The 19,118-nt window shown below is 39.1% G+C and overlaps 1 protein-coding gene across 5 annotated transcripts in view; it reads right to left on the bottom strand.

The window, feature by feature from the left end:
- The window catches only part of MYO5A (myosin VA), a 101,939-nt gene that overhangs the window by 13,537 nt on the left and 69,284 nt on the right, over positions 1–19,118 (bottom strand). The window contains exons 24-34 of one of the 5 annotated variants that reach the window (XM_042472446.1): positions 17,483–17,631; positions 16,562–16,672; positions 13,285–13,428; positions 12,225–12,278; positions 10,677–10,904; positions 9,117–9,125; positions 8,618–8,718; positions 7,624–7,704; positions 4,309–4,507; positions 2,447–2,521; positions 1,415–1,508 (exon numbers count right to left, since the gene is read on the bottom strand). In XM_042472446.1, the coding sequence (XP_042328380.1) occupies positions 1,415–1,508; positions 2,447–2,521; positions 4,309–4,507; positions 7,624–7,704; positions 8,618–8,718; positions 9,117–9,125; positions 10,677–10,904; positions 12,225–12,278; positions 13,285–13,428; positions 16,562–16,672; positions 17,483–17,631 (1,245 nt within the window). The remainder of the gene's footprint in view (positions 1–1,414; positions 1,509–2,446; positions 2,522–4,308; positions 4,508–7,623; positions 7,705–8,617; positions 8,719–9,116; positions 9,126–10,676; positions 10,905–12,224; positions 12,279–13,284; positions 13,429–16,561; positions 16,673–17,482; positions 17,632–19,118) is intronic. The other 4 variants (XM_042472444.1, XM_042472445.1, XM_042472447.1 and 1 more) reach the window with 4 other exon arrangements.

Here is a 19,118-nt window from a genome sequence, read left to right as displayed (position 1 = left end):
TCTAAAAGAAGGCTCTCAATAAGCAGACTAAAAGCAAAATGTGGTATGCTGAACAACTAGAAACTTACCGTATCTCTTGATCTAGTGTCACTCCAGAATATTTAATATAACTACACACCACTAGAAAAGCTGGTGGGGCCAGTCAACAGAACATCAGATAAACCAGAGGATGCTTATATCACCCAGATATCTATGCAAAAAATAATATACTACATATTGCCTGCATACCTTGTGTAATTCAGGAATTAAGCACTTGAAATAAGACTGATCTGTGGCTGTACTTCAGAGTTATATTTAGTGTGGCAAAGTGAAGACTACATTTAGACCTTAGCCACTCCCTACAACTACTGAACTAAGTAAACGGTCTTAATGTAATCTTCAGGTAACCAACTTTCCCCCCGCCCCCTTAAGGTGTGCCAACACAATGCTTACTGAACACAAAAAAGTCAGCCATTTCTCTGCGTAATTTTCCTGAAAGGGTAAAGTACAATCAAGAGAAGGACAGTATGACAAGCAAGGAGTGGTGTTTCCCATGATAAAAATGGTTTTAGTAAGGATTTAAGCCTTCACTGTACAGCAAATACTATATCTGGCAGATAGCTGGCTCATTGGCAAGCATTTTCTATGAAGATTAATAAGATGGGAAGTCACTACTGCTTCTTGTGCTGACATTTGTTACCCAGTGTTTGGTTCACAAAAGGCCCCAAAGCACAATTATGTTAATGAGTGTTTTTAATTTCATTATGGTACACCAAATGTGACTAATCCACTCATTTTGGATGTGGATAACTTGCTAGTAAACCTGCACCCACAAACTAACATGGAAAACTAGCAAATGTGCAAGAATTCTATCTCAGTCTGTAGAGAAAACTTTGTTCACTTGGAACAAATTTGACATCCATGTTTGCTAAGCTATTATTATCACAACATTATCTGTGTAGTCCTAGGTTCCTTTGTATGCAGCTCTATCATCTTATATGGCCATTCAAGTTGAGTTGAGGAGAACCCATAAGCAGAAAAATTACTGTTAAGAAGTATGATGCCACACACTTTTATGTTTCAAGAAATGGTGTGGTTTCCTACTGCCCAACCATCTTTGTACAAATTATTATGTGCTCTTACCAAAAAAGAAGACACTGGTAAACAAAGAATAGTATGAACATCTATTCTCTGTCAGCCAGTTTGCACTGAGCTCCCAGAATAAACCATACACTTTTGTCAATATATGAATATTAATTACTATTTCAGAATACTTTCATAGGCATGTACACATAAATTCAACACTTTCCCAGTTATCAATCCAGCTATTAACAGCAGAAGGTTCATTGCCTTGTCAATGAGCATGTAGTGAAACACATCAACTCTTATTCTAGGAGGTGAGAAGTAAAGCCATTTTTGATCACAAATACCATACCTTCAAGTTCATCAATCTTTTTAGCAAAGACTTTTAGCTGTTTTTTCAGCTTGCGAACAGTCTTGTCCTGTTTTTCAAGCTGTTCCATCAAATCCTATAAAAATAAGTTGAGAAAGGGAAGGATTAAATCTTCAGAAATGCCATATATGCAACAGACAAAAACAGCACCAGCACTGTTAGTAGTATATGAGGAAATGAACATAGCTGGCAAGTGATGGTGCCATGTGGCTGAAATTTGCAAGCCTGCACATTGACTAGATCGTAAGCAAGATGTTATTGTAAAAGATGTTGAAATATATGCAGCATGACCAGCAGATCTCTCCTGTAGGCACATCTTATGGATGACAACATACCCATATCTGGCTTTCTGGTAGTTTCTCCCTCACAGGGCCAAGGAGATTCTACATTGACTACTTCAATCTCTATTCATGGAGAGGACAGTGGACAAAAGAGGCAGTAAGTCTAGGACAAACTCCAACTTTGAGAAGAATCACAGAAGTAAAACAACAGCAGGTGGGAGACTGAAGGGTTCCCCACTGCTTAGCTTCCCACCCTGTTGCTAAATCTTTTGGCACCAGTTGTAATGTTTCCAGCACTGCATATAAATCAGGGCTGAACAATGCACGACTCTCTAAATGTTGCCAGATTGCAGCTCCCATCAGCTCTAGCTACGTATCCAATGTTAAAGACAGATAAGTACACAGACCAAAAATATTTGGGAAGATCAGAAATTGGCTGCCCCTGATTTAACTTGGAAGCATACTGAATTACTTGCAATTTTTCAAAATGAGAACCTCATAGCTAAGAGAGCCTGCTTCAATCATGCTGCAACATTGATATTAGTAACAAATTGTGCACTGACAAAAAACAAACGTGCCAACGCAACTAACACAACAATAAGCTCTGGGGAGAGGAGTGACATTAAGAAGATCTCCAAAAAGGATTTCCTTCGCTAGTGGACAAGGCAGCCAGCTCTTCAGTTAGCTCTCCAGAAGCAGCAAACAAGAAAGAGGGTCTGCATTGTGTACATACAATCATCCGTTTGTAAAGTGAAATCCGGTACGTCTGATACTTCATGGGGTCATCTGCATATAACTCCTCATAATACTGAAAAAACATGTATAAAGTATAGGTTCTTCCCATCCTATGAAGGACTGAACTATACATACCCTTCTAAATAGTTTTAACCATTTGGAGTAAGACCTGCAAAGCTGCGTAAACTCCAAGTATGTTTACACATGCAGTGACATGTTTTGTAAGTCTAAATGCTATGTGGCAGAGAAGCTGATCTTCAAAATAACAGCAGCAAGGGAGGGAGAGGAGCATCACCTTTCCTTACCCAGCTGCCATCACTGTGAAAATCTGAGGAGGCTTCCTGTGATGAAAAAGAGCACTCTCGCTTCATGCCAGGCAAGTCAATTTTCTTCTGTATTGCAGGCTTAGGAAGGGGCTTCCCTTTCTCATTATGCTGTATGCAAAAGCAGCAGTGTGCCTAAGGAGAAACACTACCATCTTCAGATAGCTTCTTGAGGGTTTTGGCTGGGGAAAAGTGGGGAAATCCAACTGGTACATTAAAAGGAAGTAACTTTTGCAGCAGTATGTTGGCATTATAGAGCTACCAGCAAACCATCTAAAAGCTGTCTTGTGCCTTCTAAAGTTATACAATCTACTGTTATAGAGTCTAGATGATGATGGGTTGGAGAATGAACATAAATACTGGTCACAATGGAGTTAATCTCATGAAGCACAGTAACAAAACCAGCTGGCATGGAAAAGCAAGAATGCCTGCAATTCTTAAATCCCATATGGTAAACTAGTTAAGGAAGAATTTCATCTTGATAGAAGCAAAACACAATGTATCCATCTATCATCCAGACTTAATGAGACAGGACAAGCACATAGCCAAGTTGAAGTCTTTGACTGGACAGACCAACATCCAACTAAATAGTAGGTACCTGGCCAAGGTTTGGTTCCCTAGACCAGAAATCAACCTTATCTACCTTTCTAATTTAGCTGTGGAAGCCATATACACACAAGAGGGCCTTGAATGGCTTTTGTGCATCTTGATGTATTGCCAAGTTTCTTTGACTAGTGTGCAGTAGTATTCTGAGACCCTAGGGCTACCCAGTGGCCCTGAATTGGTAGGGAACACTCTGAGATATCAGAAATATAACCAAAAGGGCTTCCCTACAAGTACTGTCTATGAGATCATTCACACTATGAAATAACCCTTTTTTGGGGTGCTGCAGCAATTCACATCTGCGGAAGTGTGAATGTGATACTGAATTGATTTGGATTGTGCAGTGTGATTAACCCCTCAGTCTTTGTATGCAAGCAGACTAAGACTGTTGCACTTGTAATATTACTTATGTTTACCATTTTGATATATTTTTAAAAGCTATCTTTTCTAGTCAGATTATGTATGCATCTCTGGTCAGAAGTAAGTGACATCAAGTTCAATGGGCTATTCTCTGGATGAGAATTCTAAATGCCTCTCCCTAGACTTCAAATCCCAGAATGCAACAGGAAGCAGCCAGAGCAGTTAAAGTGGAATGGCAGTGCTTTAAGAGTGTAGTGCGGTAATCTATTATGTGTGTTTAACAGTACAGAAAGGCCACAGGACTTCCAAAACTAAAGAGAATCACATTAGGTTTTTTTTCCTATTCCAGGATAGAGCAGGGCAACTGTCCCAAGGAAGAAAAAACAGTCTAGTCCTGCTAAATTAGTCTCAAAGCAACAGGATTCAGAATTCTGTTTTAGGAGCAGCCTTTCCTTTAAAACCTACTGCACATCAGACTTTAAAGGCAACATCCCCATCCCTCCCCCAACATTTTGCTTCCAAGCCTATAGAAATGCAACTCGCTTTGTGCCTCTTTTGACAAGATTTGGCATACCAGGTTTTCATTAGTCAAGCGGGTGATCTCATGCTGTAGGCTGGCTTCTATCCGGGCTTCTGGGGGCAACTGGAGATTCTGTGCTAACAACTGTTGCTGACGGTTGTTCTCCTCCTTCAGACTTTGAATCTCTCCACGGAGGGCTTCCAGTTCATTGTCATGGCTCCTTTTCTGAGACTGCAACTGAGATTCCAAAAGTCTGCGAGAAATCAGCGAAATAGAGGGTATTTGGGGAAAACAGAAGGGAATGGGGGGAGGTGGGGAACAAGTAAAAGTTTTTCAGAATGTATACTGCAGATTTGCACAGAAGTTCTGAAATTTGAGTCGCTATTTGAGTATGTATGTTGATAAAAGCCCATACCCACACATAAGAGAGAGCTGCCAGCTTATATGAAAAAGAAAATCACAGAGCCTTCTTTAAAACTGTTCCCATATCACAGGACTCCATTTCATTAACAATGGGACAAAAAGACAAATGAGTACTGCACCTATTTTGTACTGCCTTGGCTTCATACTTGTTTAAAACACCTTGGCTATGCAGAATTACAAGGGCATGTTGTCCTAACAGGACAAAGCCTACCATTAAATAACAGGCAGCTCATATCAGGCAGAAGATTTAATGGCACCACTTAAAAAGACAGAAAATTGTAAATTATTTATTAATTTTTATCACTACCAGAGGGGGAGAGTCTGATTTTCTGCCTCATGCACCCAGTGTCCTCAGCCATCTCTGGTTGCTATGCCTCAAAGGTTTGCTAATTAAAGTTTGCCAGAAGACCCTTTATAGCTGTACTCATGAAAATTAAGAAATGCAATCCAAAAGGAACAACACTGTCCCAACAGAAAACAAAACTACACATCCCCCAAAATAGTGATAATGAATCGGCAGTTTCTTAAAATGGATGGTTGTAATTTAGAGGTGGTTTTGGAGTCAACTGCAAAGTCAAGAATCAGCAACCAAGCCAGCTGTGCCGCTGATTCACAGTATGTGTTGGGAATGTGAACAAATGAATCATTCTGCATATATGACTTGTTGGAGAGAAGGAATGGTACAAGTAATTGTGATTATTTGATAATGCTACATTTAGTACATTTATGTGCACATACCTCATCTAAGCTGCTCCAGAAGATGCACTTTCAGGTTTTAAATACACTTAAGCAAACCAAGCTAACAGCTACATTGACCAAGCACATGAAGGTAAATGTGAGCAATTTACCTTTCATTTCTTTGCTGCTTGTTCTAGATGCTTTTCTTCTAGAACACAGAAGCAAGAAACAAAAGCTACTGAGCCACCTCATCCTTTGCTCTCTCTGCAGCATGGTAACTACTCCCAATGTTAACTCTCAGCAGACTTACAAAAGCAGTAGGTAATATGTTAAGTGTTTTGTTAGCAGCGTAAGAGAAGGAAAAACACTGGTTAAAATAGTATTCATGACAAAGGAACTAAGCTGGTTAATCTGTTCTGTTAAAGTACACACAGAACTACACTCTTAACCAACTGACTACTAGAGTAACTTTGGGGCTGTACAGACTGGCCAAAAGGTCAGGCACTGGGGTGGAGTTTAAACACACTGTGCCGAAGAAATGCGATAAAGAGCTGCTGCCACAGCAAGGATGGCTTTTTGCCAGCTCAAAAAGGAGCTGCTTCTTTTGGATCCGGCAAATTGCCAAATCAGGGCTGTGACATGTGGTTGCTGCAGCCCGATCAAGCGCTCAAAGGGGTGGTGGCAAGCCAATTATTTGAAGCTGTCTGTTTGGCACCTAAGTTATCAGAAACAGGAATTGATGTTTGGGGAAAAATGTCAAAATGTGGATGCATTGATAGCAACATGCATGGGGGCAGGTATTACACACAGATTCTGTTGCCAGTATTAGGTCTGAAAATAGTCTGAAGCAGTTTAAATGGATTCTACTGGTATTTTCTTCGGCTGGTATATCTTATTCAAAGATATAGCCATGATAGCCTGTAGAATCAGTATGCAGAGAGACCCTGTAGCACCTCTGAGACTAGCTGAAATAAAGAAGCATCTGGGGAAGCAGACTGAAGTCTGCGAAAGCTCATGCTGCTTTCAAAAAATGTTCCAGGGTAACCAAGTCTTAACTAAGAACAGAAACAGCAAAATGCAGGCCTGTGACTAACATCTTACATGTTTTTCTCCTGTTTGGTTTATAACACCTTGTCTGATGAAGAAGCCAGTGAAGCTTCGAAAGATTGCAACATGTATATTGTGCATTTTGGTTGGCTAATAAGGGCATCACTGCTGGATTTATTATTATTATTATTATTATTATTTCTTTCAGTTAGTCTCAAAGGTGCTACAAGATTTCTCTATATACGAGTATTTCTTATATAGGTCTATCTTTCTAGATTAGCTATTTGTCATGCATTAAACAGAAAAGGCAAGTAATGCACAGAATGCTTTTAATTCCCCCTGCCCTGCCCCTAACTGGGTAATTGTTTTGTACTGAACTATACATACCATGTGCCACAGTTTTGGATAATAAATAGCTTGGCATATAAACTTTTTAAATGTGTGTTTGGGAGGAGAGAAGAATCTATGGCAAATGGAACCTTAGCCTCCTATAGGGAAATGCTCCCTTGGAAAATAACTTATAGCATCACAAGGATAAGAGGGTAGGTGCATATGGTGTGAAAGCAGAGCAACAGAAGCTGCCACCTGCACACACCCACTTGTTCTCTCCTGACAAACACTAACTGTAGCTGACTGACAAACATTTTATGACTTAGAGCCGTGGTGGCAAACCTATGGCACATGTGGCACAGATGGCATGTGAAGCCATTTTTCATGGCACGCGGCGAGTGGGGAAAAGGAGGAACAGGCGTGCGCCTGGTCCTCCTCTTTCCCAGCCATCCTGGGTTTTTAGCTGCCTCTAGAGAGGCAGCTGAAGGCCCGGGAGGGTGGGGGGAAGACGTTCCACCCTGGAAGTCCTGCCCCAGAGGTCCCATTTCCCACACCTGATGACCCGCCCCTGGCACCAGGTAAAACCCAGTGCCAGAAAGGGTTTTAGTTTGGGCACTCAGTCCCTAAAAAGTTTGCCATCACTGACTTAGAGCTTCTAGCATGGTAATTTTTGATGTCTGCCTTGCTGGCCATGAGCTCCAATGTTTGTCCAGTTATACTGACTGGCAGAGCTAGATAGTTCCATTCTTTTCTTTTAACCATTCATTAAATGAAATATGTTTGAGCTACTGTAAGAAACTTTGCTGCAAAAGCAATTCCACAGCATGTTAGTAACGTGAAAGAAAGGATGCAGATGAAAGAAACAACACCCATCCTGAGAAATGTTGTAACCTGTTGGCTTGTTTTAGCCCTTCATATACCAGCCACAGTTCTCCATCCTCATTCAGCGTATGATAGTCTTGAAGAGACGATCTTCCAAGCAAAATGTTTTTCAAAATGCAAAAACACAAGAAAGGGTATATGATGATGGTGGTGCAAAATGTTATTAAGAAGGACAATGCAAGCCATGTCAGTGCTACTAAATTATATATGATTTCCATAACTACAAATTTAAAACTGCTTTAAACAGTGTGACCTTAGGCACATTTCTCTTCAATGGGTTTTCCTCCTAGATACAGTGTAGAGGCAGAATTTGAAAGAAGCCCCCCTGAATTTAATGAGACTTGTCATGTAAGAAGGCACAGCTAGCGCCTTTTCTACCCTTACATCTGTAATTGCATATCATTGTCCATGATAAATAAGTAGCACTGAAGGTTTGGAGAAGAACAAAATAATTTCTCAACTAGTTTTTACTATCATAGGCCAAGAGTTCATGTCATAATAAGCCAGGATCCTAGAAAATCCTGGTTTATTATGATCAAGCCAAGATGCTGGTATAGATACCTAACTGCTCCTACTTGATTCTTTCTCCAATGGAAGGAACTAAACAAATAACAGATCCTTTGTCTTGGTTTATTTTGACATTCAAACTTGGAATTCTAGCTTTCCTCTCCTCAGACTAATCGGAGTCATTAGCCATAGTTTGTTGCTAGTTTAAAATTGTGGCTATTGCTGTTAGTATTACAAGTAGAGAAGAGTAGAAAAATAAGGATCCAATGCTATTGTTTCTTATATCCAGTTCGAATGACAAAAATACAGAGTTTCACTCTAAGTTGACAATACTTACGTCCCCATATTATAAATAACTGGCATGCTTTCTACTTGGTGTTGAACTGTTTACTATCTGAACATTTTTATTACATGGTTTTTGAACTTCTGTGTTATGACAGCCTATGGCATCAAAGAAAACCTGAATCAAACGTAGAAGTGATGTAAGTAGAAGTACCTGTTGGTCTCCTTCAAACCAATATACGCCTGGGCTATTTCTCCCTTGTCCTTCATCTTCTGTACATCCTCCAAAAGGATTGAGGAGTCAGTCATCGTGTTCTGAGAAGGAATGACAGAAAGCAGTTTTACAAAATGAATTATGCAAAGAGGTCAGATTGCATTTGAGTGTGAGTGTGAATGAATGTGTGTGTGTGTGTATGAGAAAGAGAGAGAGAGAGAGGTAGGCAGACTGTTGGGAAGGGGAATATGTGTTGGATCTTAATGCACTGGAAGAGCATAGTTCGAATCTCCAAACTATTATGAAACTCACTAAACAATCCTTGGTCAGTTATTTTCCCCAAGTCTACCTTACTGTCTAGGTTACTGAGATAATAAAATGGTGGGAAGGGAATTAATGCTGCCCTGAGCTCCTTGAAAGTGGAATGAGATACAAAAATAATTTTACACACACACACACACACACACACACTGTTGGCAGCAGAAGGAAACTAACTTACCTTGTCATCCTGACAATCCATTTGTAAGCAGGAAAATAAAGATAGAAACTTGGTCAGTGGTATTTGCCCTTGATATAGAGCCCCAGTGGGAAAATTGACCTGCTTACTACTTTTTCATGTACCCATGCAGATACTGTCAAACAGGTGCTTAGGACTTAGCAAAGGTCCTGCTCAAAACTTACTTTGGGACTGGAAAAGGAATTTTAGCAAGCTTTGGACCCTGCTCTTTTCATAAGAAATTCACTGGTGACTCTAAATTATAAGATGCATTGCAACAGACATTGGATAGCCAGGCTGGAGAACCCAACATTCATGGTGTGGGGTAGTACAAGAACCATAGTAGTTACAGTATGATGGTGGCACTGCACATACAAAGTGGATGCCCCAATTGAAATGAAAGATAACAAGAGCAATACTTGATTGCCAAAATATCAACGAATCAATAAAATAAACTAATCCAGGAAAACAAGAGTGTATACTATAAAATAATATTAGTTTGTCAATAAGGACTAAAAATGACCATACACAAATCAACACAAAAGCCCAAGTAAACTTTGGGTAAGTGGTCAAGAATGGTATATATGCATGTTTTGCCACTCTGTTAATAGAAATCTGGCTAGTATTTATGCTGATCTATGTACAATTATTTTTATTCTTTATTGATAAACAAATAATACAGTAGTCTAAATTCTGTTGTTAGTCATGACTAGAGTAGACTGATTAATCTACTCTAGTCACAACTAGATTTACCTATTTTTGGGGATTTGGGGGTTTACCAACAGTTAGTTGGGACTAACCAAAATGTTGCCAGCTATTATTTTAGTCTACATCCTGTTGTTTCCCAGTTGAAATTATCCTTTCGCCTCACAATGTAGAAAGGGAGGGCTGTGCAATTAAAGCAGAGCATATATGATCATTCATGCATAGCACCAGTACCATGCATTTCTTCACAGTCAGCCCTTGGTATATCATATTTTATCTAGACAGCATTTGTAGGCCCTGGGACATGTTCGGTTTATGCTCACTATCCTATATTTTGCTTCTGATGAATAGTGGTGAGTTTGACATTATTATTACATTGTAAATTTTTCTTGTCTGGTACATTCTGACAATACATTTCAGGAAGGCTTCAAAGGCCCATGGCATATCCATCAATTACGCATGGATTAAAACAACAGTTAATGAAGGCTTCCATGTCAATGGCACAGTGTGGAGTGGATCTCTCTTCCACACAATGCAAAATTCTAAAAAGCCTCAATAGAATTATAGCATCTTACATCAGCAAAATGGGGCTTCCATCTTAGGTTTGTGCTTTTTGTTTGTTTGGCTTTTTTGTTCTTAACAGTATTCAGGCTGATTCAAAGCCTGAGAAAGTCACTATTTGAACTCCCAGAATTCCCCAGTCACTGTGGTCAGGTTAGGCATAACTTTTCCAAGCTTTGGGTTGAATCATGGATTATACTGGACAGACAATCAACTACACACTCATGTAGCTGCTCTTGCACTGTAAAGCAGAAGGGAAAATGTATGGTAGGTCCAGTTTTCTTTTCCATTCCTTACCTTGGGTGGAATTGCCTCCTTCTGGCTCATTAGTTGAGATCTCAGGATGAGGACTTCTTCCTTGCGTACCTCTAACTCCTCACTGACAGAGGTCATCTGATCTAAGAGGACTCTGTACGCTGGGGCACCAGGAGCAGTAGTGTCTGGAGAGCTTTTTTCCATCAGGGCTTTCCTCAGCTCATTCAATTCATTCTTCAATTTCTTATTTTCTGATTCAAGCTCTTGGCGCTGCAGGAAAACAAACATTCACTGCATGTGGGGAATAACCCATCTTTGTGGACTGCTTCTCTGTGTCATCCAGAGAATGCAGGTGTCAGTGGTCAGTTTTTAGTCACCAGCTGGTAGCGCTTTATATACATTATATATATTACATACTTATATTTGCTTTAGATCACTTGAAGTGTCATGGCTGCTCCTAAAGGACACTGGAACCTAGTTCTATCCTTCTGCTTGACCGCAGCACAAGACTAACAACATCACTTAATTTGGAAATTTCTGGTTTGACTACAACCCTCAGACTCCCCATCACCACCATCAGCATGACCATTAACAATGGTATCTGAAGGATTTTGGGATTTGTGTTCAAAAATAAACTTTTCCAAGCTCTCATTAGATCATGCCAGAAATATCTGTAAATTAATTTTGCTTTAACCTCACCCAGCCCTCTACCCTAAAAACCATCCTGTGAGGAAAGTTGAGTTGACAAATTGGTTCAATATCACCCAGAGGGATTTTTATCCAAAGGACAATTACAATGGTTTGCATTGCATTTAAGCCTACTATTCTTTGGCAACCCTATCCATTTTCCTAAGAGTAAGCCTCACCAAAAGACAACCACATGTATTTCTAAGATGCATAGGTTTGAGCTGTAAGCCATCATATTCCACTGGCTCTCATAAAATGGCCCGGTGACTGGGTACATTAGCACCCACCTCCAAATAAAGCAGGAATTTTTCTGTATATTAAAGCTATTTTTAATGAAATGCCTATCGCCACCAACAGACCTTTAAACAAGCTAAAAAAGGCATTATACAATTCTCTGGACATACTGGGATCATGGCCACTGCATACAACCTCTTTTTTTGAGGGCAATCTAGGTACATTTCTGGCACATTTGTGCATGCACTTCATTGTAATCACTAGAATTGTGTCTAAGATTTCCCTCACTAATAAACAGGTAGGAAAAGCAACTTCCCTCACGTTGTGTTTGCAACGATGATAGAAATATGTGTCTGAATTATTTTTGAATATTTTTAAAGTGCTATATAAATACTAATCTGCTTTTCTAATTTAAAAACTGTCTATGGCAAAGGAAAGGATCTAAAACATAGGGAGAGAATTACCTGATTTATACTGACGCTCATAATTTTTAAAATATTATATGTGTAACCATTGCTTTGCATTTTTTACCTATAATTATTTCTGAAGTTGCTGTTTTAATGACTATATAGGCCTAATGTTTTATGTTATGACTTGAGAAGTCATAACCAATATTAAACTTTCATACTCTTAGTGTGTGTGTCTCTGTGTGTGTGTGTGTGTAATTACCTTAAGTGATTCATATTCTAGCTCAGCACCTCTCATCTGAGGCCTTTCTTCTTCCTAGGTGAACAGAAAAACAAAAAAGAGTTTCAACCTTCAGCTAGTACTATAAAAATGCAACACAGAAGATACTGAGGCATTAGCAAGACCTGAACACATCAGTCTGAATACTCAGTTTTGAGCATATTTATCTGTAAGTGGCTGAGTTTAATAAGTTTACTCTGAAGTAGGTACAGTATACATATAGGTGTGCAACCTAAATGCAAGTGGCTTGATCGCCCCAAAATTAAAATTGTGATTCTGGTAATTATGTTGACAACGACGCGGTACAGAATGCTGAAAGACGGTGCTGTGCCGGCGTCTGTTTTCTCTCTGCAGGGAAGCTGCAGCCGCCAAACTGCGCGGCTTCCCTGTGGAGTAACAAGTGCACCACTGGCGCACTCGTTACACAAGTGCCGCACCTGCATTTACAGAGTGCCGCCATTTTGACGCCTTCATCACATGCTAGGGTCGAGGGGCATCTGGAAGCACCGCCCCGAGGCAACTCTAGGACGTGACAAGGGCATTGGAAAGGCCCAACATTAAGAAAAATTAAAATAAGATGAAAGATTAGGATGAGTGCATCCTCTAGGGTCTAAAAAAATTAGCATAGAAGAAAAATAGAAAGATGATGTATGGGCTCCATCACCAATCAGTAAATACAAAATCAAATGGAAGAGCCCACAACTGCTGTCTTTTGACACAGTGAACAATCCACCAAAGGAAAGTCAAATGGCCTCTTGCTTACATAGACCCTGAGAGTCCCAGGCTTCAGACAAGGGGGATCCCCCACTTTTGCCTTAGTTAATGTCCTGCACCTCCCCTTGAGGTCATCTATCTTAATTTTGAAAACCATGCACTTGTTTCAGTCTTGCTGAAAGCCTCTTTGGGGCTCATGCCAGAAGAAAGACAATATATAAGTAAAATAAAAAAAGAAAAGAAAAGAAAGTATGGAAGAATTCCAACTTTCATAGTTACTCCTAGAGAACAGCATTCTAATGAAGGACAACAGCCTTTTGGCCTTTACCTGGGTCTTGAATCGGAGAGCTTGTTCTTCCTTCCTGTCCAGCTCATCCTGCAAGGATTGCTTTTCCTGCTCCAGCTCTGTAACCCGTTTTTGTAGCTTGAGGAAGAGAGACATATCCAGAGGTGCTTTCTTCTCACTTGGTTCCTGACCCAAGAGAAGCATGGGTAGTTGAAAATGTTTGTTTGTTTGTTTATTTCCTTTCCCTCCCAAAATGGAAACCCAAGATGGCTCACAAAAATCAAATATTTTAAAGTTATCATCCGCCAACAGAAAGACAACAAGGAGGGAGCCTGCCCAGTGCTCTAAAGAGTTCCAGAGCCTAGGAACAGCCCCAGAGAATGCTTTCTCTCACACATTTCCAACAGATATAATCATATGGAAGGATATGATCCTTTAACTAGCCTGGACTCAAGCCATATAAGGCTATCACCAGCACTATGAATTGTGTCCAGAAACAGACTGAGTAGCAAGTACAGCTGCTGAAAGGAGGGAGTGATGTGCTCTCTGTAGTCAGCCCTGGTCAACAGGATTCTGTCCACATTTGTGGGCTGTACAAATAAGAATGAATCCATTAGCACTGAACAACCAGGAGCTAAAGTGGAACTTACTAAGCCTGTATCAACAATAGGTTTCAGGACAGAATGAACCTGAGCAATTTTGTCTGCAAAGTGCTTGGCAAAATGTTCTTAGTGAACTGTTCAGTGGTCTGAATTGTCCTCTCATGGAGCAGAATGTAAAAGACCCCTAACCACTCAAAACAGCTCCAATGATGGCACAATGGTGGCAGAAAATATTGTTTTTGTTGCCCACACTGCCAGATCATTGATCTTCCAACAAGCTCTCATCTATGTTCGAAGAGGTATATTCCAAGTTTCCCACCAAGATTATTCACATTATTGTTTCTGGTGGGGAAACAGACACTGAAGATTGGAAAATCCAAACTAGCATTCATGGGAGAGAAGCAGTACAAAAGCACCAGAAAGATGCTATACCAAGCTGGCTCCAGTGAGCATGTTAACACATAGGCATAGACTGACCTTAAGAGTTAGCAAGAATGTAAGAAAGGAATAATGCAGAGTACATAAACGTGTTACTTGATTAGGAGAGCTGCTTACTTGCATTCAAACTGTTCCAAAGATTATTTTACAAATCACAAATTTTGAAAAGGTCATTTGAATGATAAATGAATCTAGCCTAAAGGCATCTAACCTAAGGTTTTAAAGGCAGCAAACTATAAACTAACTAAAAGGTTTAAAATCTATGGTTAATCATACCTTTCTTTCTTATTTGTTTGGAAGGGGAGGGGAGAAAAAAAGTAGGTTTGTGGTTAGGTTAAAAGGAAAATCATAAGCACAGTAAGTTTGTATAACTGCACAGTAATGACATATTTACATACTCACCACTGTTTACAATTTTGGATCGAAACTTAAGAAAGCAAACAGTGTATATTACATGAACTGAGTGTTGAAAACCTGACAAGCTGTCACACTCTTAGATAATTCAAGAATAAAGAGGAAAGTGAAGGACATCTTCTCATTGTAGTACCTCTCTTTGAACAAAAGAGTTGAGAGAGGTTTTATATAATAAATGAGCTCTTTTGTCCTAAGAAATTGACCTCTATATTTTTTTTAAAACCTTCCAGAAGCAATGGAGAAATGGAAGCAAAAGTAAACATGCAGTGATACATAAAGGTTCTATTTTATATGGTCCATCCACCAGCAGAGTAGCATCTGACAGGAAAATGGATTCCTTCCCTCCTGAAAAAGTTCAATCCTGCTACAGAGGGAATTGGGGATGCTTTGAAACAAACCAGGAGGAGAACTGTAGGGCAAGAAGAGGAAGGGAAAGTTCCAGTGTGCAAGCAGAAACCCCCTTATTTGCTCACTTTCATTTATTTCCAAAAATCTATATACAACACGTACTGAAAAGAATAAAAAAGAGGCAAAACCATGAATAGCATTTTGCAAAACACTTCAGTCCCAGATATTTATCATTTTGTTCTGAATTTAAAATAAACCAATATCGCAAAAGAGAAACATCTCGATTATTTATAACTGATACTCATTTCCTATTATGGTAACAGAGCTGAGTAATCATTATGGAAATATTCCAGATCTCCTAGTACTGGTTATTGCAGAGAATGGTTCTATTAAGAAGGTGCTCTTTAAAAAAAATCCCTCCCCCAACATAACCAAATAACAATGTACTCATATAGATAAATTACCTTGTAGATTATAGCTTTTAACTCTGCTCTGGGGGGCTCAATAGAGATATGCCAAGACATCTGAACATACTGCCTTAAAGAAAATGAAAGGCTGAAAGCTTGAAATTTTATAAAGAACTAATTGGTACAAGATTCCTTACTTTGACACTTACTCCATTCTTGAATTTCATTGGATACCTCAAACAAGTCCATTGTTTGAGGTATCCAATGAAGTTAAGATCATTAGCACTTTGCTCTCAAAAATCCTGAGCTATTTTATCAGTAAAAGAGACAATGCTATAGCAATATCTTCAAGCAGCTATTTCCAACCAACAGTCTTAAAAATGTTCCTAAGAGTATCAGTGATGGACAAGCTGCTTAAGAAAATGTTGGGGAGACTGCAGGGTGCATTCTATGTTTTGCAGACTACTGCTCCCAGAATCCCTCACCAGGATGAGCAGTGCCCATGTTGGTATGGAATTTGGAAGTTAAGATTCCACCAAAACATTTCCAAACTCGGTTTAGATCTGGTCCTAATTATATCCTAGAAAAGCTCATGCAGCATCAATGTTACAATCTGTTTGGCACTTGGCAAAAACATGTGATTTATTAGACATTTTAATCTGTTGAAATTTAACTTTTTGTGGATTTTACCTACTATTATATTAATGTATTTTTGTCATAAATATTTCTTTTGCCTTGCTATCCAGAGTGGATGAAAGGCAACACAAACATGTTTGAAATTAAATCTGTCAAATATTTTATATATGTGTATCATTTATGATGGAAAATGATATACAATTCCATAAAAGCTAAGGTTCCCAGAGATAACATATCTTTCCTAAAAAGCGTTTTAAGAAATAAAAGTTCACACAGCACATGGGACTTTGTCTCCTTTCATTCTTCTACTGTAAATACATTCTTTACAGTTCTTTGTTCTGTTCTTTCCTCAAAATATCACTGGCTGCTATTTGGAAAAATGATGGGGGCATATTCACCAAATACCAGTTTGGAGAGGAAAATCAACCATGATTTCAGAGTGTATTCTCCTTCACCTATATTCTCAAAGCTTACCTCTGTTCTCATCTGTGGTTCTTCAGATTCAGTGATATCAGAACTATAGGTGTATTCAGATTCATTGCTATGTGTGGAATCTCTTCTTTTGTGTCCAGGCTTAGATATGTTCTGGAAGAGAAAAGGATAACAAATCTTAGCGCTAATAATCAGCATTTGCTATTCCATATCCCAGGTTTCAAGTGCTTTATTACTTTTAGAAATCAAGACTGATGTGGTTCTGTCATCTGAACAGTAAGAACTTTGAAAGGAAATATGTGGGGGCAGGAAGCTTTTGAATCCCTGCTTTTAAAAAAAGTCAAATACAGTCAGCCATCCACTGGGGTTAGGGGCATAGGAAATCTGCAAAATTGGAAAAATCACGGATACCTCTGGGCTCCCCCAAACCATATTTAGCATACACAAAAAAATTGATCTGCAGATTCAACCCACCATGGATGCCTTTAAGGCAGCAGGGCTCCTTCACAAAGTAAGTGGGTAGCTGGCAGGACTTGCCACCACCTCCGCTGCTGCCCTACACCTTTTATATAATGACCTACAAGTTTTGTTTGCAGTATTTTAGCTTCCTGAGGCTTCTAGTTACTATTAAAAAGGTCATAGGGCAGCAGTAGAGGAGGTAGCAAATAATTCATGAATAATCATATCCATAAAAGTTAAACCCAAAAATGTGGAAGGCTGACTGTAAGTGAGAGGAGCTAAGAAAGAAGCAAAGAAGCAGAAGGATAAAGCTACCCTTTCTTTGCTACTTTTCAGTTATACTGTCACAACCTGGGTGTCCAGAACCAGGTCTGTAGCTCAAAATTCTCAGTCTTTGGTCTTTTATTTCATTTTATTTTTTTCCAGGATTTATATCCCATCTTTCTCCACAATGGGATTATTTTCCCCATCACACATTTCCCAGGCTTTTTAAAAGTCACTTACCACCATCAATTTCATCTCATCCTTGAGGTCATCATATCGCTCCTCTAACCGGCTAAACTCTTGCAGCAGATTCTGATACCTCTGCCTTTCACTGTTCAGATCCAGGTCCAGCTGTTTTGTCTCCTCAAGAAGTCTTTTCTCCATGACCTCTATAAAAAAAAAACAGGAAAATGAAGAGTTTGCTAACTAGACGTCTCAAGCCTGTTTGGCCCCCAACTTCTCTTTCAATAGAATGAATGAGGGGCTTGGGTCCTTCCTGCTATTCTTCTCATAGAAGCCTGGCTCATCGAAATAACTTACCCAATATCAGAATTGTCTTTAACTTTTCCTTTAGTTTTATGCTGAGTTTTTGCCTCATTTTGTCCTATGCTACACCACTATCTATGGATTTATGGAGGAAGAGTCTTGTTGGGTCTCTCAATAATCATGCACATATTGTTTAATTTATGAATAATTACTTCCACTTTATCTTGCCTTTCCTCCTCCACATGTTATCTTCACAACAACTGGGTGAGATAAGTCAGGCTGAGCAAATAACTGGTCAAGGTCACCTGTTGAGCTCCACTGCTCACTGGTTCTTAGCATGGGTTTTCCAAGTGCCAGTCCAACACTCTAACTACCATACTACAATGGCTTGCTGCCTTTTGACTCTCTTTTTTCTGCTGTCTCCTTACCCAAATTCATGCTCAAGTCTCTGACTCCAACACAAATCTTGGAAGAGTTTCTTTTTTTGGACTATAACTACCAGAACCTACCAGACAGCATGGCCACTGAAGGATTCCAGAAGACAGTCCAAACAAGTAACTTTGTCCAACACTCTCCACTACAACCCTCAGTGCATTATAAGGCAATGGTCCACAACAGGCAAGGGTACTAATACTTCTGACTCCTTATAGTAGCTTATAAAAAATACAATCATTGGGAAATGACAAACAATACCAAAATATAACGTAACCTGTCAAACAACAATAATGGTTGTTTAATATTTGATTTTTATATCAATTTTAAGTTTAAGTTTACTTAAATCTCCAGGCTAACACTGTAGGGAAATTGTAGGAACAATTTTATTTATTTATTTATTTATTTATTTCATTTCATTTTTATGGGGCCTTTCTCCCAAAAAGGGACCAAAGGCAGCTTATAAGATAAAACACCTTAAAAACAATTTTAAAAAAACAAGTCAAAATAGCACAATGTTAAATGAAGAAACTAAACAGCATCTAATGGAACAAAATCTTGTAAATTAAATGGCTTAATATTAGTATATTGTTTCAATTATAAATAAAAAGATTTTAATTAGTAGCCCTTATACAATACTACAAAATCTCCTGCAGCCAGGTAGGCAAAGCCACAATAGGAAAGGGGGAATAGACGAAGGAGCAAGAATAAAGGGATAATTCTGCTGACTTCTGATTTTGACCCTAAACATCCTCAGCATGTTGCCCTAAGTCACACAGCATCAGACATGATCAATTTGATACTAGTACAGCCCAGTTCACTTGTTAAGTTCTCCATGCCTTGATGACGAAGAATTTTTGGGGAGGAAGGATCTATAAAGAGGGACAATCATGGATCTTTCTGTCAGCTATACAATTTTATGACAGGGGACAAAAGCTTTTAATATCTAAAAAGTGGT

The sequence above is a fragment of the Sceloporus undulatus genome, chromosome 6 (genome assembly GCF_019175285.1).
Source record: "Sceloporus undulatus isolate JIND9_A2432 ecotype Alabama chromosome 6, SceUnd_v1.1, whole genome shotgun sequence".
NCBI classification, from domain to species: Eukaryota; Metazoa; Chordata; class Lepidosauria; order Squamata; family Phrynosomatidae; genus Sceloporus; species Sceloporus undulatus.
This window is presented reverse-complemented; position numbering and strand designations above follow the sequence as displayed.